The sequence below is a fragment of the Trichechus manatus genome, unplaced genomic scaffold (genome assembly GCF_000243295.1).
Source record: "Trichechus manatus latirostris isolate Lorelei unplaced genomic scaffold, TriManLat1.0 scaffold00004, whole genome shotgun sequence".
Taxonomy (NCBI): domain Eukaryota; kingdom Metazoa; phylum Chordata; class Mammalia; order Sirenia; family Trichechidae; genus Trichechus; species Trichechus manatus.
The window spans coordinates 1,021,494-1,046,242 of record NW_004443940.1 but is presented as its reverse complement, the minus strand read 5'-3'; the positions used below and the strand labels follow the sequence as shown (position 1 = coordinate 1,046,242).

General features: G+C 38.4%; 1 protein-coding gene across 6 annotated transcripts in view; it reads left to right on the top strand.

Annotated features, from left to right (window-relative positions):
• Positions 1-24,100, top strand: part of CTNNA2 (catenin alpha 2) — a 1,267,087-nt gene extending 1,242,987 nt beyond the window's left edge. For all 6 annotated transcript variants that reach the window (XM_004369147.1, XM_004369146.1, XM_012555844.1 and 3 more), the window contains one exon: positions 22,845-24,100. In XM_004369147.1, the coding sequence (XP_004369204.1) occupies positions 22,845-23,132 (288 nt within the window). In that variant the 3' untranslated portion in view covers positions 23,133-24,100. The remainder of the gene's footprint in view (positions 1-22,844) is intronic.
• The last annotated feature ends 649 nt before the right edge of the window (positions 24,101-24,749 follow it).

Here is a 24,749-nt window from a genome sequence, read left to right as displayed (position 1 = left end):
TCTATCATCCCTTCATTCATTTCTTAGTACATGAAGGCACTTGACTTTTTTATTAAATGCAGTATTTCAAAGTGCATTGTTTGAAAACAAATTAATAATTCAGTTCCCAAAAGCAAAACTTGAATTTGCTGCACGCCGAGCACTACGCTGAATCCAGCGAATGAAGTGGTGTGTAGGCATACCCTACTGTAGCCTCCCACCATTCCACAGATTCTTAGTCTCTGGCACCTGTTGTTTGAGCATTGTTCATCTCCCATTTTGTGATTATTCCCTAAATAATACAGTATAACATCTATTTTCATAGCATTTACATTCTTGTAGGTGTTACAAGTAATCTAAAAAACCTAAAAAAAGAAACAAACCTGTTGCTGTCGAGTCGATTCCGACTCATAGTGACACTATAGTAATCTAGAGATGATTTAAAGTATATGGGAGGATGTGTGTGGGCTATATGCAAACATTACACCATTTTATATAACGGGGTTGAGCATCCATGGATTTTTGTATCCATGGGGGTCCTGGAACCAATTCCCCGTGGATACTGAGGGATGACTGTAATTTACTTTCTTAAATTTTCTAGTACATTAAATAAGAGAGACTCTTTTATTTCAAAGACTATGGCATAGAATGGAGCCCTGGTGGCGCAGTGGTTAAGAACTCGGCTGCTAACTAAAAGTTGGGCAATTCAAATCCACCAGTCACTCCTTGGAAACCATTTAAGGCAGTTCTATTCTGTTCTGTAGGGTCGCTGTGAACCAGAATCGACTTGACGGCAAGGGGTTCTGGTTTTTGTATGTATGGCATGGAAACATATGGGATTCCTTCCCAAAAAGTCAGTTAATCAAATTAGTAATTTATGTTGAAAATGAATTTGAAAATGAGGATACCATTTGCCTTCCTACGTGAAGGTTATGATATATTAAAAAGTTAGGAGTTATATTTATATATTAAATATTGCTTTGTAATTAAGCATCTTAAATTATTAATAACCAATAGTAGTGTTACCAATTTTTATATATCCTTTCACATATTTTAGTTCAGATTAGATTCAACTACATATGATATAACATCCAAATAGAGTTATTTCTCTCTCAACGGTCTATATGTGGTCCAAGGCCAGTATGGTGAATACAGAGCCATCAAGGACCCAGACTGCTAACATTATGGTCTGCTATTCTTAGTATTTTACTGGGTGGTGCAAATGGTTAACATGTTCAGCTGTTAGCTGAGAAGGTTGGAAGTTCAAATTCACCCAGAGGTACCTCAGAAGAAAGTCCTGGTGATCTACTGAAAAATCAGCCATTGAAAACCCTATGCAGCACTGTTTATTCTGACACACATAGGGGTCACCATGAGTCTGAATTGATTCAACAGCAAGTGGTTTTAGTAGTTATTCATAGTATGTGGCTTCTATTCTCAAGTTCACTGTTTGATCCAAGATGGCTTCAAGGGCTCCATCTTTCCATTTTTCATGCAGGAAGAAGAGGCAGGAGAGCAAAATAGTGTGCTTCCCAGATGTGCTAGCACAGTTTAAAGATGTTTCCCAGAAGCCCCTGCCCCCTACAATGTCTGCTTACATCACTATGGGTACCCTTAGCTGTAAGAGAAACTAGCAAGGCATATTGATAACCTGATTAAAATTGAGATGACGTTAATAAGGAAAAAGGGAAAATTAATATTAGGTGGACAACCAAGATAGGATTCCAAAGACAAAGTTTGAATTATTCTCATAAAGTCACATTAGAGATTAGCAAGAATTCAGGGAAAAGAAATCAAACCCTATTTTCTACAGTTTTTTGAAACTCAGATTTAAAACAACAAAAAACAAACAAACCCATTGCCATTGAGTCAATACCAACTCATAGCAACCCTATGGGACAGAATGGAACTGCCCCACAGAGTTTCCTAGGCTGAAATATTTATGGAAACAAACTGCCACATCTTTCTTCTGCGGAGCGATTGGTGGGTTCAAACTGTTGACCTTTAAGGTAGCAGCTGAGTGCTTAACAATTGTAGTGCCCTTCAAATAGTTAAAAATGTTAGACTTTTTTCTCCTCTACCACATTTTTGAGAGAGTTAAGATAAGTAACTAGCTGTCTAGGTTCTAGAATAGAGGATGTCGACTTTTATGTGAGGAGAAAGGCTGCATTTTCCAGAAGTCTTCTCTCAATGCATACTACTGGCAGATGGGCACTGGCAATAAAGTCTCTGAATGGTGCAATGACCCCTATCCTATGAGGAACTTAAAAAAATTGTTGAATGTTAGGCTTGGGAATGCAGCTATTGCCAGTGTTTACCTTCCATTAAGTGGCATGCGAATTTAATTCTGACTTCCTTTTGCTGGCTTTATGACCTTGGACAAGTTGCTTAACCTCTCTGGGCCCCAGTTTTCTCAGCTGTAAAATGAGAATGCTATTAATACCTACTTCGTAGGCTTATTATTAATATCAAATATGTTAATGTGTGCCACACACTTACCACAGTACCCAAGGTATAGACCAAATCAAACAAACCCGTTGCTGTCGAGTCAATTCTGATTCATAATAACCCTATAGGCCAGAGTAGAACTGCCCCATAGGGTTTCCAAGGAGCAGCTGGTGGATTCAAACTGCTGACCTTTGGGTTAACAGCTGAGCTCTGAAGCACTGCACCATCAGGGCTCCTTAAAAACAAAATAAATGGGCAGCTATTTTGTTTTTAAGGAGCCCTGGTGGCAAAGTGGTTAAATTGCTTGGCTGCTAACCCAAAGGTCAGTGGTTTGAACCCATCAGCCATCCGCAGGAGAGAGATGTGGTAATCTACTTCTGTAAAAATTTACAGCCTTGGAAACTCTATCGGGTAGTTCTACTCTGTCCTATAGGGTCGCTATGAGTGGGAATCGACTCAGTGGCAGGGGCTTTGGTTTGGTATTTTCTTTTTAGTTATCATGTGTCTCCCAAGAGACTATATGCTGTATTTTTATGCAAATAACACACACCATCTACGTTCATTTGCCAACTGCACCCTCCCTTTGAGGGGTATTTTCATAAGTGCTGCTATGCCATTTTTTTAAATATATTTCTGTAAAAAAATATAGCATAGCACACTTATGAAAATACCTCGGAGTGGGGGAGGGTGCAGTTGGCAAGCAAACATAGGTGTGTTATTTGAGTAAAATATGGTAGTCTTTTTGATGACATAGGTGCTCTTGTTCTCTTTCATCACGTTTATCCCAACCCAGCTGCTGGACATATGGCACTGAACAACCAGTTAATGTCTCTGCCCTGATAGAGATTGCATTCTTCCGTCATTGGGAGTCCAGAAGCCTCAACAGAGCAGTGAAGCAGCACTTCTCACATTTCAATGTGCAGAAGAATTACATGGGTAGCCAATACAAATGGAGATCTCTAGGTTCTGCCTCCACATTTCTGAAACCCTAAGTCTGAGAAGGGGTCAGGAATCTGTATTCTATTCTTAAATGTTCCTAACGCAGATGATTCATGGATCACACTTTGGAAAACACTGGTTTAGGAAGTGGTGGGAGGAGAGCCCTATGGGCTATAGTGAGAGCTTCCTGGTACACAAAGTCACTTTGGACCCATTCTCTTGGTTTGTTCTATTCGGCTGTTCAAGGTTTCTCAACAGGAGCACCACTGACACTTGTTCTAGATATTTTTGGTTGTTGTTGTGGGGCTGTTCCGTGCCTTGTAGCATGTTTGGCAGCATCCCTGGCCTCTACGCACTAGATTCCAGTAGTAACCCCCCTTCCCCAGTAGTGACAATCAAAAATGTCTCCAGGAATTGCCAAGCGTCTTCTGGCGTGTGAGTGGAAACAAAATTGCCACTAATTGATAACCATAGGGCTGGTTCAAATATTGATGTTTGACCTAGAATGTACATAGTCTTTAAAATGGAGCATTTCATGTCTTCTCTCTGGAAGAGTGGAAGATGGCAGATACAGTGGTTCCAGAGTCATCTGCAAAATCACCACTCCCAGCCTGGTTTCAGGGGGTGGACGTGCAGTTTCCTAGAAGCAAGTCTCCTGGGGACCCATCACAGTTATCCTCCAGCCATAACCTTATTACACCTGACGAAATTTTATAGATCTCACCAACCTCCCTTCCAGGTTGCCCCAAAACTTCCTGTCTTAGAGATACATGCATTTCTGTTTCCGAAGGCAATTAAGGCAGAATCTTATTTAAAAGAAAGTTTTAAACAAGGTAAAATGACTTCAATTTCTTGCCTTTTCCAAATAAGAGTATTGGGGTTATGGCCGTTCAATAGTTTTTATAACATTTTTTTAACCCTTTTCACATATAATTACATATTATTTCAGCTCTCTCACTGAATATTTTTATCTTTATATGGTAAGATAACAAATAATGCCTTTGAAGCAACATATATTGAACATATTGCAAAATAAGAAAAATCAGTGTGATATAAATTTTATATTTATTCCTTAAAAATAATATTAAGAAGCACATCGGGCCAATGGTCTCCTTGAGATTCAAATTACTTATGCTGGTATCATTGAGGTAATAATTATGAGTGACTCTGCAATGCTGAAATTAGTGCTGGGTGAGCCCTTGAAACCAAATGAGTTATACCTAGAAACTGAATACATTTTGTAGCTTTGCTTTCATTTTTTAAAGAGAAAGATGGAGAGCTATAACAGGTGATGTCTACAGCTATAACAGAGAACACTCTTCTTTTCAAAGATGTAGCTATAGTATATTTGAAGAATTTGCCTTGGCAGTTTTTAGTATATCAGGTAAAGAAATAATGAGGCAACCTTTATATCTCGTAATAAATACGGTGGTGATTCAACTTTGTCAAAGGCTACATTCACAGGGGCTCCAAGATAGGGATTATGCCTTGAGAAAACTTTCATCTTCATATTAAGCATGGTTTTTAGTAGGAGCAAGATACCATATCAGACACTCTCTAACCCTTTAATGTTTAACTTTGTTTACTGGTTAAATGTTGTCATTTTCTTGGAAGTTTAAGAAATAATTTTTTTTTTCAAATTCTTAGATTTGAAGCTGTTTTCCCCCAAAGGAACCACTAATATATTTACCTATGATTTTTAGCAATACTGTTAGGAATTTCCATTCTTTTGAGGATGTTCTGTCCTTTAATCTGCTATTTTGAAATTTTTCTTGTATAGCTCAGCCTCTTTTGCAAGGGAACAGACTATATGCTGTCCATCCATAGAGGTTCTTTGTTGGACCAGAGAAATAATACATCCAGTTTTAGATTGAAGGGAACTCTCTGGTGCTTTTGCTGCATTTTCCCTAAAGTACAGTCACTCCAGGAGATAGACTAGAATATTCCCAACTAGGCCAATCCCTGGCAGGGACCTGTATGGGGAAGTATCCTGACTTCTCAGGAGAGCCACCTTAAAAGCCCTTTAGTTCTTCTTTTGAAAAAGAAGCAAGCGGCAGCTGTGGTACATTGCTATCAGCAAGACAGCTGGGGTCAGAGGACATGCATTTGAATCCCTGGTGATTGTCTTATTAGCTAGGCAAGTTACTTCTCTCTAAGCCTCAGTTCCCTCCTATATAGAATGGTGGGGATCATTATTTCACAAAGGTTATTGCAAGGATTAAGAGATGTAACATATAGGAAAGACCTTATTGGTTAGAATGCTCAATACGTATTCGATCTGGCAAGGGTCCAAGATACATTAACCCAATGAAGAGAAGTACTAATCACCTCTTATTTATCAGCCAGGTTGGTCTTACAGGCCAACTGAAGAAGCAGTCTGAACTAAGAAACTATCACTCAGCTGGCCAAGCACTGGAGATATGTGTCCCTAATCCCAATGCAGTTTATGTGGTGCTAGCCTTTGTAGAGAAAATACCAGTATAGGGCAGGAAGTTCCACGTTCATAAAGACCCAACAGTCTAGCTATGGAGACAAGACCTTCACACGCACATAAAGCCTTTGGTGACTAAGCAGAAATAAGTAACCAATTATTTGATTTCAGTAAGAAATGCATTGAGAATTGTGCTGCAGTTACCAAGAAGAGCTCCATGGATGAGCTGGTAGCTCATACTGTGAGGAAGGTCTGTCCTTAGTTTTAGTTTTTTTTGTTGCCCTTGATCTCTCTTTGGGCTGTACTTCATAAACCATTTTAAGGTCCTCAAGAGTATGGTTCCTGTGTTCTATTAATTTTGAGACACATTTCCTAACCATTTTCCACTAATGGCAAAAATGAGATTGTGACTGTGCCACCCCACCCACACCTCATCCTTAGTCATGCGCACTGTAAGGTGGAAAAAGACAGCTCACCTCCTTTGGGAAATATCCTGTTCTTGTCTTTCCAGGGCTTATGGTGCCCTCACAATACGCTGGGCATCTACGTGAATACCCTGCCCTGTGCAGGCTTTCTTGGGCCTGAGATACACAGGTGGTCCAGTAAATTATGATGAATATCCCAAAAGGAATTCCCAAAGGTACCCTGAGAATATGTAATAATATATTATACTGACATACTTATTTAACTTTTAAAAATTATTTTAAGTTTATTTTCTCTCACGAACCTCAGAATAAGTCTTGAAGGTATATTGGTATTATTAACCCCATTTTATAGTTTAAGAAATTGAAGCTCAGAGAGGTTATTAGTGTCCCAAAGTTTCACAGCAAGTAACAGGCATAGCCAAGACTCAAGGCCAGTTTCTCTAACATGTAGTCATGTGCTTCGTGCAATGTAAGTGTGGTGCTATTTCTTGTTCCAAAGAGATTAGTAGTTGAACAAGAAATACAAGAAATAGCTTGTATCAGTGGGTAGATGGTAGTAGCAGCTATAATATGTTGGGTTCCTACTAAACTATATTGATCAGCTTCACGTCACTTCATGGTGACCAGTCCATGGCAAGCAAAAAGGCTGTATTGTAGACATTTGGAATAAAAAAAAGTTCTTTTTTTTCTTCATAATTTTAGGATAAACAGGAAGTGGTATATGTGGTGGCTAGGGATAAGGAGGAAGTCCATGGGTGGTACCATTAACACACTCAGCTGGAACTGAAAGGGCAGAGATTTGAGTTCACCTAGAAGTGCTTCAGAAGAAAGGCCTGGTGATTACTTCTGAAAAATCAGCCATTGAAAACCCCATGGAGCACAGTTCTATTCTGACACACATAGAGTTGCCAAGAGTCGTGTTCAAATTGATGACAACTGGTTTAGGGGTAAGGGGAATTACAGGTTGTATTTAGCTCAGTTTTTTTGAACACATAGATGACATTTTTGGGGCTGACGAGAATGAGAAAGTAGAAAACAATGACTCTGCTACTCGTCTCGTTCAGATCTCATGTAAATCATGATCGGAAGATAAGAAGTTGGTATGATATGTTTCTCCTAGGTGGCTTATGGACATTCACCTCACTACTGTGTGGTCACATGACTCATGCTTGTGTACAGTTAAAACACATCATGAGGCATGCTTAGCTCCACATGAATGGCAACAGTAGCCAGGAAGAAGGGATTCAGAGGAGGAAGAGCCTCAAATCTATGAAATTGAAAAACTTATTTGAAAAAAAAAAAGGACTTCTTAAACTTCTAAGAAAATGACAACTTTTAACCAGTAAACAAAGATAAACATTAAAGGGTTGGAGAGTGTCTGATATGGTATCTTGCTCCTACTAAAAACCATGCTTAATATGAAGATGCCATGTATCACAGTGGACTGATGCCAAGTTCTGTCAGATGTGAACTTTGTGAGACCAAGTTCACAAAAGCGTTACCTTTTCTATATTGCAGTTTCCTCATGTGTAGAGAAAGGATAATAACATCTACCTTATATATGTTTTGAGGATTGAGATTAGTTAGTAAAACAGCAGCACTGTACCTGCCAAATCCAGCTCAGTGCCTCACAGATGCCTGTACTATTAATGGATGAGATGGTCTTTTAAGAAAGCTTAGTATTTCATGCACAAAAAGCCATACTGTATTCTTTGCAAATAATGTGCCCACCTAAATAATGCGCACACACACATGTAACATGCATAATGTGCTTAGGAAAAGAACGCATGGGGGGTGATGCGGTTGGCAAAAACATATAATGTGTACATTATTTGCATAAATATACAGTAATTAAATACAAAAAATTAAATTGTGGCAGTTTTCTGAGCAAAAGCACAGAAGCAAAAGAGGTTGTAAGAGTGTTGTAGCTTGGCTAAAATTGGCCTTCTCTATTATGCCCTGATTCCCCTCTCCTGCTGCCAATGGCAAGATTTGGGTACTCTTCCATAAGAATGAGTAGCTGGAAGGCAGGAGGGAATTGGGTACTGGACTAGGGATTCTACCCTGGATCTGTGTCTTTGGCCAAGCCCTGTCATCTTTTTATTTCCCTACTCATAAAGTTACCATGATTGAACAATATTCAGCAAATCCTTACAGAAGATCCATGTTCCAGGCACTGTTTTAGGTGCTTGGGATCTATCAGGGAGGTGGGGGAAACAATAAACACAAGAAGAAAATATATGGTGGATAATGATGAGTGCATGAAAAAAATTAAAACAGGGAAAGAGGATAACAAATTGAGGGGTGAGGGTGGAAAAGAGTTACAGTTTGAAAAGTGTGGCCAGGGAAGTTTTCATACAGATACTGATGTTTGATTACAGATGTGAAGGAGGTGAGAGAGCAAGTCCTGCCGACATGTAGGGGAAGAGTGTTCTAGGCAGAGGAAATATTAAGCACAAAGGCCCTGAAGTGGGAGCACGATTGATGTTTCTGAGCAAGGGCTGAGAGACCAGTATTTTAGGAGTGGAGTAAGGATGGGAAAGAATCATAGGTATTGGGGCCCAGATCATATAACCTCGAAGACCAATTGGCGGCTTTAGATTTTACTCAGATTGTGATGGAGAGCCACTAGAGGTGTTGAGAAGAGAAATGACATTATTTTATCTCATTTAACAGACTCATTCTGGCTTCTGTTTAAGAATAGGCTAATGGAGTAAAGGCTGGGAAGAGTATTTCAATAACTCTGCCAGAGGTTCTGGTGATTTGGCCAGGGTGGTGACAGTGGAGAGTGTGAGAAGAGATAAGATAATGGATATGTTTTGAAGATGCTGCTAACAGGATATGCTGGCAGATTGGGTTAGAGAGAACAAGGTGTAACAAATTTCTAGGTTTTGGTCTGAGTAGGAAGAATTTTGTTGCCAATAATTGAGGTGTAGGTTGGGGGGAGGTAGTGGAGTTACTCATAAAGCTCTTGCCTATTTCTAAAATGTTAGGAAGAGTCAATAAGAAAAGGTCTATAGAAGCTTAAATCATTCTCTAAATGTTAAAAAGCCTTTATTATGAAGGTAACAACTCTTGCAAACTCCTGAAGTAGAATCTAGATAGAAGTTAAATAATTAATGGTTAAAACTCATTGAGTTGGCATCCTTAATTAAGGGTAGGGAGACCCTACCCAAATCTGTGACAGTGTACACAGTGATCACTTGGATATTGTTTGAATGTGTGATTAAATTGACCGTGGATTTACAGCTCAGAATAGAGAAAGCAGTGACCAAGAGGAAGAAGAAGATTTGGAGGGCATTGTTCTGTGTCTACTCAAAAAATGTTTCTAAGTAGACAGAAAAATGTGTTTAGTTATAAAAAGCCATGGATCAACTGCTCAAATTTAAAACTAATTTAATTAAAATTACTGGTTTTAAACTATGCATTATACTGAGAACCTCTTATGAGCCCTTGAATAATGATACCCATTTCTTCTTCATTCTCATTTCTATAGTGAAGGAAGAGTTGAAATTTTAAGTTAGTGTAGTGGATTATTTTCTATAGTTACATATATATTTAACATTTCACTTCAGTTTTCTGCATTATATTTAAGATATCATTCATTATGAATTATGTGAGGAAAATTATGATATTGAAGGGAGCAGTAATATTAATATACTAATCTTCATCCAAGCGATTGTTGCACGGTGTCAAGTATCAAATCGTAACCTCCTGCTCTGCAATGGGGAGACTGTTAGAAGGCCCATAAAGCAAATCCAAACTCATTGCTGTCCAGTTGATTCCAACTCATAGTGACCCAGTAGGACAGAGTAGAACTTCCCCATAGGCTTTCCAAGGAGCAGCTGGTGGGTTCAAACTGCCAACCTTTTGGTTAGCCGTCTCAGCTCCTAACCACTGTGCCACCCGGGCTCCAGAAGGCCCCTAGTGGGTTTCATAAACGGGCTTTATCCTGATTGCTAACTCTCATCAGTTGTTAGTGGTTGACTGAGCTGTGTTTTAAGAAGAATTCTGAGATGATGTCTAGGACCAGTAGAAAAGAGCACTGTGATTAGCTGGGCATGTTAATGGTGCCAGTGAAGAAGTGGCAGGAAGTTGACACACATCAACCATCCTTGCTTTACTGGTTCTGGAAGGGACTTACAGCATTGACAAGCAGATTTGTCTTAAGGATTCTCATTGCTTTTCCTTTCTTTTTGCCTATTCTACTTGTTATATCCTAGTTTCTTCGAGCGTTAACCCAGGCAATGTTCTTCCTTAGATTTTGATTTTTAATTACCTTTGATTTTTTTGTTCTGAGTTTCTATTCTCAAAGCATACCCTTTGCTAATTCATCTGGTTAATAAATGTTTACACAGTAGGACCAGAGGCATCCAGATTGATATTCTTATGTTCTGAGAAGATGGTTAGATGAGATTTTCAAGTATTCTTAAAGAATATGTATATTCAACACAGGGAGTCTAGTGGTGAAGTTAGGTGATGAGATAGGCCAGTGTGAACTGGAGATGGCTGGTGGTAGGGCTAATAGTTCAAGAATGAACTAAAGATTACAGATTATGTATGTATAATCTACTTTATAGTAAAATGAATTTAATGCTTTAGAAAACAAGTCTAGGGAACCCAAGCGTTTGTGTTCTGGTGCAGAGAAGGCAAGGAGATGGGAAGTTGGTCTTCAGTGTTGGGTCGGCCCTTCTAGACCGGAAGGTGCTGCATTTTTGAAATATCTGGGATCTAAGAAAAATATAAGCTATGAATTAAATAAATTAAGGTGTTTTAATTTCCAGGTAACACCATTTACTTTTATAACAATAAATATCTAGAAATAATACCTTACCCAAAACAAATACCCTGAATTTTTGGAATTTTTAGCCCTACATTGATTGGATAAATATTTTATGTTGACTCTTTCTTTTGGTGCCTACCAAATTGAATCTTTAAAAGTCATCTTCCCAGGCTAGATTGTCACTCCACCATTTCCTAGCAACAGCCATTTTGATTTTCTAGTACCAGTCCTCCTCCAGCCCCTACCAAGCACTAGACTTTCTTGGATTTTTTTGGTGTCACACTTTTATATACAACCATCATGTTTTCCTGCACTAGATCTTGATTTCTCCTTTCTTCCCTCTAAAGAATTTAGTAATTCTAGGAAAGATACAGTATTTTTGGTGTTTTTCCACTCACCTTGTGAATTTTCCCATGCTTTTATTCCTAATGCATTAAGACACTAATATCCAGTTGAAAGTAAGCAAGCCAGGGTGGTGGTAACTTCAGTAAGAATAGGGTTAAGGAGAGTTCCAAATGTTAGGTTGGGGAAGTACTGAAAAGGAAGTAAGGAGGAAGAGGAGCTGGAAAGAGAGAAAAACAATTTTTAAAACACCTTTTTTGGACTCAGAGCCCTGGTAGCATAAAGGTTAAGCATTTGGCTGCTAACCAAAAGGTCAGCAGTTCAAATCCACCAGCTGCTCCTTGGAAATCCTGTGGGGGCAGTTCTACTCTGTCTTATAGTGTCGCTACAAGTTGGAATCAACTGGACAGCAATGGGTTTGGTTTTGTTGTTTTTTTTTTTTAACCATTTGGACTGAAATGGTGGTTTAAGGAAAGAAGGATTGCAGTAAATAATAATAAAAGTTAAGATGTTTTGAAGGCTTACCATTAAGACTTACCAGGCACTTAGCTTTAAAAGTATTATCTCATTTAACACTTAACAAAAGTACTATTTTTGTTTCCACTTTGAAGATTAAGAATTTGAGACAAAGCTAGATTAAGTAGTTCTGTCAACGTCCCATAGCTAGTGATCAGTAGAATCAGGGTTTGAACCCAGATTGCAGAGTGCAGGCTTTCCATCACTGTGAGAACGGAAGGGATGGAGCAGGAGGAGGCAACAGGAAGGGCAGGAGGAAAAGCATGAAGAGTTAGATTTACCAGGGGAGAAAGAAAGTACAGAACCTCGAAGAAAGCAGTGGGGAAGAAGTGACCACATGAAGGAAGAGGGAACTGGTCCCAAGGAGAGGCACCAATTACTCATTGGGAAAGGGTCTTGTCTGTTCTTCTTCACTGTCTTTGTCTATGACCAAGGCAGCAACAAGTCTTGACCAGCTCTTCCTAAATGTCTGGTGAAGAGAGGAGTGTGATATGGATGAGAGTTTACTTTACCTGACATATGAATAATGACATGACACACCACCCAGTGGTTGGATGGGAAGAGAAGTGGTAAGATTGCAGGCCGCTGGCTCACAGGCTGAAAATGCTGATAAATTCCAAGATGATAGGTAATACATCAGGCCTCTGGCTCAAGTCCCAAGAACCAGAAGTCAGATGATGATGAGCCAGTTGCAGGATCCAGAGCAAAAGCCAGTGAGATTTGTCAGAATGTCTATATATACTGCATGCAGGCCACACCCTGAGAAAACTCTCCTTACAACTGATTGGCTGATCACATCAGATCACATCATGGAGGTAATTAACATCAGATCACAAAATGGAGGATGACTACATCATCATACATCATTACATAACTGCCAAACTGCATAATAACTGCCAAACAACTTAGAATCATGGCCTAGACAAGTTGACACACAACCTTAACCATCACAAAAGGTTTATGCCTTGTAAAAACACTTCAAAGGTCTGGAATCCTTTCTTCCCTTCCTGTAGGAGGGCAAACTAGCAGAGGATTACCACCCTTATTGACTCTATGTTCACCATTCTCCCTCGCTAAGCAACATCATCATGACCAGAAGACAAACATGAGAAGGGCCATTTCCCAAGAACCCAAGAGAAATGAGTCTTCATAAAATGGATCAAAGAACCACTGATGGACTCTGTACCATCAGAAGTACCTAACTGTATGAACATGGTGTCTGCTGATAAATATTGAAGGCTATTTAACATCTTATGAGATAGCTCCTAGAATCTAGAATATAATGCAAAATCAGTGAATGAAGAGTTGACCACAAGAAGAGTCAAGGGCCACAGGATTGCGTGCTGGTTGCTGGAGGACTATGCCTGAAAAGTGGGCACATTCTGAAGGCCCTGGATTATTCTTCATCATCATTCTGCCAATCTTGGGATTTGTTGACTTCTGCAGCCTGTGAGCCAGCGGCCTGCCATCTTACCTGCCGATCTTGGAATTCATTTTCCTCTGCAACCTATGAGCCAGCGGCTTGCTGTCTGACCTGCCAGTCTTGGGTTCATCAGCCCCTGCAGCTACACAAGCCAAGAGAAGCCTCCAGACCGACACCTGACCCACAGGCTTAGGACTTGCCATCTTCTACAACTGTGTGAGCCTAAGACACCTTAAATAGTGAAGACATTCTGATGCTCATGATCAGTGGTGGACTTTGCAAGGGAAGGTCGTCAATTAATGTATGGTGTATATAAGTGACATAAGGACTGTCTTACTGTCAGAGAATATATCCACATCATGAGTGGGTACCTGAAAATTCATTGGCACTGCTTTCCCTGTTGGATTTCTTTCCTTGTGGTTCTGCTGTTATATAAAAACAAGTAACCTAGAAGAGGCCTCTGGGTTAGGAGATCCTGAAGGGCAGAAAATGGAAGGGTGCTAAAAGGAAGCAGGGAAGAAGAGTAGAAAAAACAGGTGAGGGTTTCCCAAGATGAACAAAGATGCCTGTTTATAATTTTTCAAGGGCCAACACGGCTCAATACTCCCACTGCTCTTTGAGATTCCAAGGTTAGCAAGAATGCCTTGTTTTGGGTTGAGCAAAAACTGTTCTGCATTTAATGGTGAGAAAAAAATGGCTCTAAGCCATATTTAGAAAATTTGTTGACTATAATTAAGCCTTCGTGGGAGTCCCCAAGGTTTACTTACTTATAATTGAAAAAATGCAAATGAAGACAGTTAATCAGTGGACTGGCCAGCTATGAAGTGCTACTACCTACCTGAGTGAATTAAAAATGAACACACAAATATGTCCAATGGAGACAGTTACCTGAGAATCAATTGGTAAATATCTCAGCAAAGCGGTGGAGATTTTTTTTTCTTAGCCTGAATGAGATTGCAGTGCTTTTTCTACTAAAGTCTTTGCCACCTTAATCTTGGGCCATTCCGTACAGATTTCCTAACAACTGGGCTTCAGCACTGGTAGAGCACCAGCTGCCTTCCTGGCATCACTCAAAGAAGGCCTGCAGAAAAATTACCAGACTTCTTGCCCTCCTATCTTTTGTGATTAATCTGCTACTTAAAGTTGTGAAACATTTGCTTTTCAAAATCCTGTAATCAAATGGTTATACCTCTAGGGTTAAGCCACTCTTCAGGAGTTATTCCACACTGTTTTAGCCACTAGTTATCTGAGATGGGCACACATTCTAATATTAATACATTTAATGCTAGTTCTTTTTCTCTTTTTTCTTTTCAAACAGTAAACACAATTTATCTGTATTAGTTATTTACACCCCAGCTACCACACTTGTTAATATATACAGCTGATTTTGATCACCTGATTTAAATGATCCCCAAAATGCTTTGTATTTCTGTTAATTCTTATGTCCTCTGCTTAATTATTTCATTATTTAAAAACCAGTTGATGTTTAGGTGATTCTGCCATGTGTGTCGGGGTAGAATTGTGCTTCATAGGGTTTTCAGCGGCTGATTTTTCAGAATTAGATCCCAGGCCTTTCTTCTGAGGTGCCTCTGGGTGAACTCCAACTGCCAACTTTTCAGTTAGGAGTTCAGTGTGTTAACTGTCCCACTCTGGGACTGCATAATATAGTGTCAGTACAAAGAAATGCATAATTTGTTTCCAAGTATTATCTATGGGAACAAAAGAGTAAATGCAGCATTATTTAAATAAAAATATTTGTCAGTGGTCCAATTGGTGGTAACAAAAATAAAAGGCATAAGACAAGTTAAATAGTAGAAGTACAGTCAATGATGTGTCTGTGCTATAAAGTGTATCCAGTTGGAGGAGGGAGATAAGTTTCCTTTCCCATGCCACTGAGCAGATTCTGAGGGAAGAAAGTGTCATGATTGATTAATAATGCCTGCCATGGACACTAGAAGGGTGAAAGCAAAATTACTGCCCAATGTTCCCTGCTACTGTCACTGTCTTAACTGGAAAGATCCAAGCTTTGCCAAGTTACTTCACAGTGTTGTGGTTTGATGAGGAAGACAGAGTGGACTAGACACTGAAATGAGGGCTCGCCATAAAAGACTTGTCTTTCTTGCAAGTGTGTTAACACGCTGAGATGACTTAAGTGGGGAAAGATGCGATTAGGCTGAGTCTTTTCACTGTGTCTTTGTTTGCTTGAGCTATTTATTACCTTGGACTTGCTAGAGTTTTTTTAAAAAAACATTATTGATATAGACTCTGGAAAAAGTAGGCAGATATTTCAAGGTATTTCAAATGTATCACAGTTTCTAAGAAGATAAAATGTTTCTTCAAAGCCTCATGGATTTTTTAAACATGAAATGTTCTTCTGGTGGATAATAGGCTCCAATGCTCTGGGTTTCTAACCTCTCATTCATTAACAGCAAAGCTGACTTGTGTCATTTTTTTTCCCCCTGCAAGCAATTTGTGACTCCTTTTAGGGAGATTACTGTTTAAATATAAATTAATGACCAGCTACAGTGGAAAGATTCCAGTTTTCTCAAGTTGTTTGCCTTCAATTTATTGTCAATTCTCCCATCACAACTTCCTGTCCCCAAACACCTGCATATGTATACTATATCCAAGACCTGCATATGTATACTATAGCTCCATTTCCATTAAACACTGCTTGTTCTTATATGTTAAAAGCTATATTCTTCCCGTTTAAAGATCTTGCAAGTAGCAAAAATGGACTCTACCCATATTTGGGGAGTCATTTTAGTATTCTCAAAATCATTGGAGCTATTAGCTCTGACTTAAGATAATTAAAATAAAGTAGCCTATGTCCAAATGGAACACATTCTGGCTCCCAGACCCTTCAAAGCCTCTTGACATAATCAAGGCAAACTCCTCAATTTTTATATTTCAAAATCATCTTGCGATTGGTTTATTTTATTCTATTTGGTTTAGATAATAGTCCCATAACATTTGCTTTATTTTAAATCCTCGGACAGATTACTTTGTACTTCAGATTTCCATGAATTGCCATTAATGTTTCATTACTTTTTGGTAATAGATAGTCAGCATTTTTTTTTTCTTAAATAGGCATACAACATGGTAATGGATCTATCTCTTCATGAGTATTTTAAATGGATGAGTGCAGAACGTACAGTGAAATCCTACTTCTTCTCTAATTATATGCCTGGCTGTCACAAATTAATACTCTAAAACATTTAATATAGTCATATGCACTTATTCCAATGCTCTCCTTTTCATATTCTTTTGCACTTTTAATAATTCTATGTTTCTTTTTAAAGCAAGCTATTAAGTCTAAACTACATTTGTTTTATTGCTGGTTCGCCTCAGAAAGGTTATTGTTATTATGAAGGGCGAAGGATTGCTAATTACTTAACTATTCCCTAGACAGCCAAGGCTACTTTTTACTCTGTTAAGATGTTTCTTGATAATATTATGTCTTAGAGTATTAAATGATATTGATTTTGATCTTGAAAGTCTTTAAGCTGAGAAAAGTTTTAGTAAATGTATTGGACTTTTTGACTAGGGGAAAGAATACAGATTTAATATTTCATCCAACATTCTATTATCTCTCTCTATAAAGACACTAAATAAGAAGTGTAAAGGGTAGATGAAATCAGACAGATATTTACATAAATTGACTATGTATAGTATGGAGAACACTGATCATGAAACAATGGGAAAACCAATATAAGCAAAACATGTGGTTTCTTATCTGCAACTTCTGGAGTTTCGCTTTTGTAATTTCAACCGTTCCTTGGATAGCTCCACCTAGATACAATATAGACACTGCAAATCCAGTATTGTAACACCACAGCTTCTCTCTTGTTTATACAATCTGGGTTAAGACTATGAATGTCCACCTAGTTGTACTAGCTAGAAATTTCAGAGTTGTCTTTCTTCATCAGTGTCAACTACCTAGTTACCAAGAACCTTAAACTTCATCCATTAAAGTAAGTTTAAATATCATGTCCACCATGAAGCTTTTTTCCTGCCCTATTTCCTGAATTGAGTTGACCCCTATTATCTGTGCTCCTTTAGCACCTTATGTCCTACTAATGCATTTACCATAGAGCATTAAACATTTTCGTTTATGTGTCTGTTTTTCTCCTTGTATGATGCACTCTTGTAGTTCACCAACTCGTTCTTTTTATATTTGTATAACCAACATTTAAGCACAGTGGTTGGTAAAATAAAGATAGTCAACAGGTGCCTGAAGAAATACATGGATAGATAAAAGTATAGGTGGAAGAATGAAGGAATAGACTGAAGGATAAATAAGTGAGAAAATTCAGCATTGCAAGAGATGTAGTTGCAACTTCATGCAAAAAAGTGAAATGGAGTCATCCTGTCACATGTGTGTCAAATTCTGTTTCTATTGAAACTGAACACCTGCATTAATGAAAATAGTATGCAACTAAGGACGTGTGGTTTCAGAAATCTTCAGGTGATCTTGTAAATTGTAAGAGTCATCTCAAGCAATTTTCGTGACATTTTTCAGCGTTTGTGTTGTAAGGAATGAGGCAGAAGAGACATTAATGGATGAACCACAACTCAGCAAAGTCCTTCTTCTAATATTTCTCTCCATTCAAACACAAAATGAGGATGGTGTAGGGCAAGAAAAGTTTGAGTGTCTGTTATTAGTTGAGTGGGGTCAAGAAGAAAAGAGAGGGGAAGAGGCAGAAAAAAACTCCAGAAAATGCCCTATGGATGTGACCATAAAACAGCTCTCCCGTTCTTGCCTGCTTTCTCATGGGCTGTAATAGAACAAGATGTGAGGAAACATCTGTTGTTTTTCTTAAATAGTGCTTTGACATTTTTAAAAAGTAATGACAGAATTAGGAGAAGCCTAATTTCTGAGGTTAGGGACAGCAGACAACTGAGGGATAGGGTAGGGAGAATTAATCTAACACAGCCTGACAGTGTCTTTGGCCTGAAGATTCATTTTATCATTCAAGGTTTTGGGAAGCAGCATGGAGCAATGGATAAGCATGGGGTCTGAAGCTGGACTGCCTGGGTTTAAATCTTGGCTTCACCACTTATTAGCAGTGTGGTATCGGGCAAAGCTATATGACCCTTTTAAGTCCCAATTAGACTTTGACTCTGTGGGAAGGTGCTGTGGGGTTGAGAGGGAGGCAGATGTCAGTCATACCTAGAAGCAGAATCTTTGATGTGGTGAAAAAATGTGAAATTGTTCACTACAGATGATCTGGTAAGCAAGGTAAGCACTATGCTTACCATGCCTATTGGATAATCCACCCCTGAATTTCAAATCACCTACCTTTTGGTTAACAGCTGAGTGCTTACCGACTGTGCCAGCAAGGCTCCTTGCTAGGCACCTAGTAAGTGCTTAATTAATGTCGGTTAATAATATTAGAACTTAATTTGCACATCTTTTGCTGAAAAAATGCCATAGTTACAGTATAAATCACAAAATAGCACCTTCTTATGTTAAATAATTTTCCCTAAATCTTGTATAAAATATCTTGTTGCTATGCAGTTTGACTATTTTTAATGCCTTTTCTTTGAGATAACAAAACGATTGTCAGTGAGAAGCCTGACCGCGGTACCATTTATAAAGCAAACGTATTGTAAATATAAAGAATTCTGATTGTGCTGATAATGGCCTAAACATAAATGTAGATATAAGGGAAAAAGGCAGGGTTTATTCTTTGGGAATGCAACTGAATAAAATCTGAAATTTCATATTTTTAATTTTATATAAAGATTAAATGACAGGAATTTTTAAACTTGGAAAGAATTTGTGATGGCATAAACATTTTTATTAACTTGGAAAGGGGGATATAATAATGTCATAATTATTTTCTAAAAAACATTTGAGATAATCATGTCTGTTAATTTTTACTATAACTGATTTTCTTCATTAAATGCCAGTTATTTTTAGGACACATATTGTAGGTTGTAACTTGATTTAGTTGTATCAGTCATGAAAACTTGTAGGCAGATCATGAGCATTGGATGAAGTTCTAAACATTTACTGTTGTCTTCCCAGTTTCCAAAATTTCAATATATTCTAGTATACTGTTGGTTATATATTTCAGTGACTTCTGGTATATGTAGATAAATATATGCCCACACCCTAGGAAATATCTGGATCAAATCCATTCCTAAAATTCCAAAATCAGCATCCTTTGCATTTTAGGTCATTGTTTCAATAGAAGATCAAACCAACTACTGTAGATAGAGTGTATTCTCTAGGTAAGATTATGGGCGATATTGAAGGAAATGCCTTCGTTAACAACTCCCGAAAACTATACAAATTAGATATATAAAACTAGTACACTTGTAGGCTATCTCTGAAGTATCTATTAGCATGTCTTGCAACTGTAATGCTCTGGATTTTGATTTACTGGAGCCCTGCTGACTCAGTGGTGAAGAGCTCAGCTGCTAACCAAAAGGTCGGCAGTTCGAATCTACCAGCCGCTCCTTAGAAATCCTATGGGGCAGTTCTACTCTGTCCTACAGAGTTGCTATGAGTCAGAATCGACTTGATGGCAACAGATTTTGGTTTTTTGTTTATGTTTAAAAAGGCTTATAGTCCATGAGTGTATTTGTTTAGGTTTAGCTGGCTGGTCCCCTCACTTATACCTTGTCACAAACTCACTTTCTGCCCTAGAAAATGGCTTGAATAAAATTATTGGCTGTATATTTCAGAGCTATCTCACACTCAACCAATGTATTAGGTTTATTCACAGGATTCCTGCATCAGGCTGGGAGAGCAAAGGGGTTCTGAAGAAGAGACAGGCTATCATATTTTTGCTGCAGAATTAGACACCATCTATCTGAAAATGGAATCTGTGGTAAAAATCCTCAAATTACTTGTAATCCTTCTCTTTAGATCCACTCAATTCTCCCAAGACTCACTCCGTGGGAACCGTTTAATAATGCAGTAAACATAGTTTGTCTTATTTTACTTCTACTAATTCTGTTGCCCTGAAGCAAATCAGCAGAACTATCTGTTATAATATCATTTTACCCTTTCTTTACTTAAAGCATACAGTAGAATTAACTAACTTCATAAATAAATATTTCTCATTTTTGAAACCTGACAGACTTATAGGGAGCTGTTGTTTGGCCAAGAGATAGAATATTGTAGCTTCTGAAGAAACAATGACTGATATACTTCTAATTGTCCAAACGTTTTTCTGTGTCCTCTGTCCTTCATTATTTACACTTATGCCTGGGGGTGTGATGGGGAAGATGAAAAAATGAAACGCAGTCTGATAGCTGGCTATGATATCATCAAAGCTGTGTATAGTGAAAGACTTGAAATCATTGGATGAAGTAAGCCTTCAGATAGTCTTTGGGTTTCATTAATCCAGTGGTTCTCAAATTTTAGCGTGCATCAGCATCCCCTGGATGGTGTGTTAAAACAGATTACAGTTTCTGATCCAGTAGCTTTGAAGTTGGGTCTGAGAATTTGCATTTCCATTAGGTTCCCATGTGATGCCGATGCTGCTGGTTCAGAAAGTGCACTTTGAGAATCACCTCTCTAATCCATGCTTGGCTTCTCTCCTGTTAACATGAATAATCTAGAATTTGCTTTTCTTTAGCTATCTTCAGAAATTTAGGCTGTATAAACTAAATATTATGGGTTAAACAATTATTTTGGTATATAGGTACCTTGTTCAGTGAAATAAAAATAGTAAATAAGCGGATTACTCTATCCATTTTCTTGAGTTAATTCACAGAAGAGTCAATATATGCCCACTGAATTGTGTCTCTAATCAAAATGCTTTTCCATATGATTTTGGGGATCAATGTAATAGTGACTTTTTTTTAAGTGGTTAAAACTCAAGGAACACACACATAGAAAGTATCTCCTCTTGTTTTCCCCAAAGCCTGACCTTTTTAGGTAATGGAATATTTGAGCTCATTTGATTGTCAAAGCAGTCGTTTTGAACGCAGCACTATTATTTAACTTTAAGAAAGGATACAGAATAGAAGCTTATCCAGAGAGACAGTATCACAGAGGCCTTAGATGCAACTTCTGATGTCCCCAGTGGGATACGTTTTGGTCATAAGAAATGACAAGAAGCTAAAGTGGATGCAAGTCACATCGCATAGGGAAGGGGCAAGGTTTAAAGTCCCTCAGCTTAAACACTTTGAAAATCACCTAGTACCCATTCTTCAGTGCAACCACAGTCCATAAATGACAGGTTATACAATGAACATTCTCAAAAACTGGGAAGAGCATACTTCACAACGTTCTTAGATCCCTCATTTAACGCCAGTCAACACACTTCCTTAGTTAACATGGCAAGAAGTTTGACTGAAGGTCAAGCTATGCTCAAGCATCCCTTGGGCTGAAGTCAGATGTACAGTTCAGCTACTCATCCTTTCATTTCACTAGGTTACAGGTAAAACCTTGGCTGAAGGCGAGTCTGGGAAATGCAGAGTTTATGCTTCCAGCATCTATGGTTCAGGAAGTCAAGCTAGTGTTCAGTGTGCGCCACATGGTCTAACTGGTTGAAACCAAAAAAGACGTAACCTAAAAAATCTCTGGCTTGAGAGCCTAGTGATGGATGGGCCTCTAAGCCTACTCTGTCCTATATTATGACTTATCATGTCATTTTTAAAAGCTATCCTACCCAACAGAGTGCCAGTATGGTGCAGTAATCCAGTCTTTAATACTTCATCTTTTAAGCTGTGTAAACCTGTGCAAGTTACTGGACATCTGCATGCACCAGCTGTCTCAATGTACAATGGCAATGACAGTGACACCTGCTTCATAGGGTTGTTATATGGATTAAATGGGAAAATACTTACAAAGTTCTTAGAATAGTTTTGGCACATAGTAAGCAGTAGATAGTTTATTAGTCAGATAACAGGGGCCTCACTGAATGTTCTCTGACCTACAAGATCCTGACGCAATTATTGATATTTTTATAGGAGCTATATGCAAGACCTAGGAATAGTTAAATGTATACTCCAAAGTCTTTAAACACCTAAAAAGAAGCCATATTGCCCGTGGGTGTGTTCTTCTGCTTAGCTGCCTGCATGCTCACCAGTCCTAAGCTCAGGGAGGAGAAAGACTTTATAGACAGTTACTTACCCTGGCAGGGCCATAAAATTGAGATGTAACCCCTTATAACTTTTTATTCTTCAGTGCTTGCCAAATGCTTTTTGAGCATTTGAGTAATTGTCACTATTACTAATCAGCCTCATGTAATAATTTGAGCCTTTCCACTTTGGAAAAATTTTATCACCTTGGAATTTTTACATACAAAATAGAGGGCTTTGTCTCTAGAAGCATTGGGTTTAGAAAACTATGCATCATAGAACATCCTTTTTTATTTGGTTAGTTTTTATTCTACTTTGGTATTAGGGATAAGAGAAGACAGGTGACTGCTTTGTAGCCTGTTTGCTTTATCTCGTGATAATTTGCTCCTTTTTCACAATACTGTATACTTGCACAAGCAAAGCACTGTTTTAACTGTGAAATTGCACCACCATTTTGTGAATGATGGGCCTGGACTAACCCAGGATTATCTCATTCTTCTCCTCCCCTTCTAGCTGGACAGTGCCACATCGCTCATCCAGGCAGCTAAAAACCTGATGAACGCCGTAGTCCTCACGGTGAAAGCATCCTATGTGGCTTCGACCAAATACCAGAAGGTCTATGGGACAGCAGCTGTCAACTCACCCGTTGTGTCTTGGAAGATGAAGGCTCCAGAGAAGAAGCCCCTCGTGAAGAGAGAAAAACCTGAAGAATTCCAGACGCGAGTTAGACGTGGTTCTCAGAAGAAACACATTTCGCCTGTACAGGCTTTAAGTGAATTCAAAGCAATGGATTCCTTCTAGGATGATAGGCTTTAACAAGAAAGCATTTTCTTTCTTTTTTCCTTTCCTTTTCTTTTTAATTCCATTTTTATATGCATACCTGCTGACTCGTATGCCTCTGGCATGGGAAAGTTAAGGGAGCAGTGTCTGTTTGCATGTAAGATGAGATGTGATCAATACTACCGATCCATCTGTAGCCCAGGAGGCGCCAGGGGATTTCTGTCCTGAGGTGGCACAGAGCTGTCCTTTGCAACATTCTCATAAAATTGGGCAAAGAGTTCGCATCACGATGTTTATGGGAGTGGGAGGGATAGGGGAAAATAAACTTAACTCTGCAAAAGCAAACTCTAATGCATGCAAGAATCATTGGCAGGTGTATTAATATGTGAAAAATCTGGAAGTGTAATGGTAGAACATAAAGCTTGTAATGCTTCTGTTTCAGTGCAAAAATGTACTAGCCAATACGCTTAAGTGTGTGGCTCACAAATTGAACAATTTAACTTTGCAGTCATATCCATGATATTATGTGGATTTTTAACTGAAGGGAAAAGAACTAGTCCAGCCTAAAATGCTGCCTTTCACCTGCATTTTGTTCTTTCTCTTCTAGCAGTGCCATTGCTGGCGTTCAAGTCATCAGTTTTTTGCCATTTTCTGAAAAAGTTAATAAACAGTTATTTTCAATAATTAAAATCCTTCCTGTGGCACTGGAAGCACAGTATGCTTTTATTTTATATTTTTTAATTTGAACTCTGATTTTGCTAGAAATAGGAGGCCCAGTGGTGGAATGTTAGAGCAAATGGAAATTGACAATGTGTGAAGGTTTAGAGGCAAATACTAGGTGTAGCTTGGAGTGCTGGTATCTCATATACCATTGTATCCACTAACTCGAAATAAAGGCATTTAATCTTAACCTCTGAAGAATGTTTTCTTTGTCTAAATGCATACTTAATAAAAGATTAGAGAATCTTCCTGAAAATTGATTAAAAAAATTTTTGTTTTGTTGTTTTAGAAATTGGGGATAAAATAAATGATAGCCAAAGAATTCTCTCGGTTATCTTTAGAGTCGAGATTTGTGTTTGTTATATTTTGCGTTTTGTATTTCCATTTGTTTTCACTCATTTTCTAACTGAATCTGAAATGAGAAAGTCACATAATAGACTTTGCTGGGCCATGCTCAGCCCTGGGCTAAACTTAAGAGATATAATGTGTTTTCGGAAAAAAGCTAAATCCAAAAATATATATATATATATATTTAGAGAGGCCCATTTATTTCAAAATATTTATATTTTCCAAAATATTATTTTTATCTATACTGGAAAAACAGGGCCCTGTCCCATAATAAAGGAGGAATGGCTGAAGTCTGTCTGCTATGGTTTGAGGAGTGGGAAAATGCCCCCAAAATAGTCACCTGAGTGCCAAAAAACTCCTACCACTAGAGCGATTCCTAAAATTACTCAATCATGGTACGTCTCCAGAAGATTTTTGGTAAAATCTGTGGTACTTAGCAATGTGATAATGTATTAGAAGTCACAAGCCCCTGGGCTTATATTAGCTTAGGTGCACGGTTCCAAAGAGATGAGGCAAGGGAGTTGTGGATGGACAGAAAACATATTCCAAAAACCTATTTAGGAGCGGTTC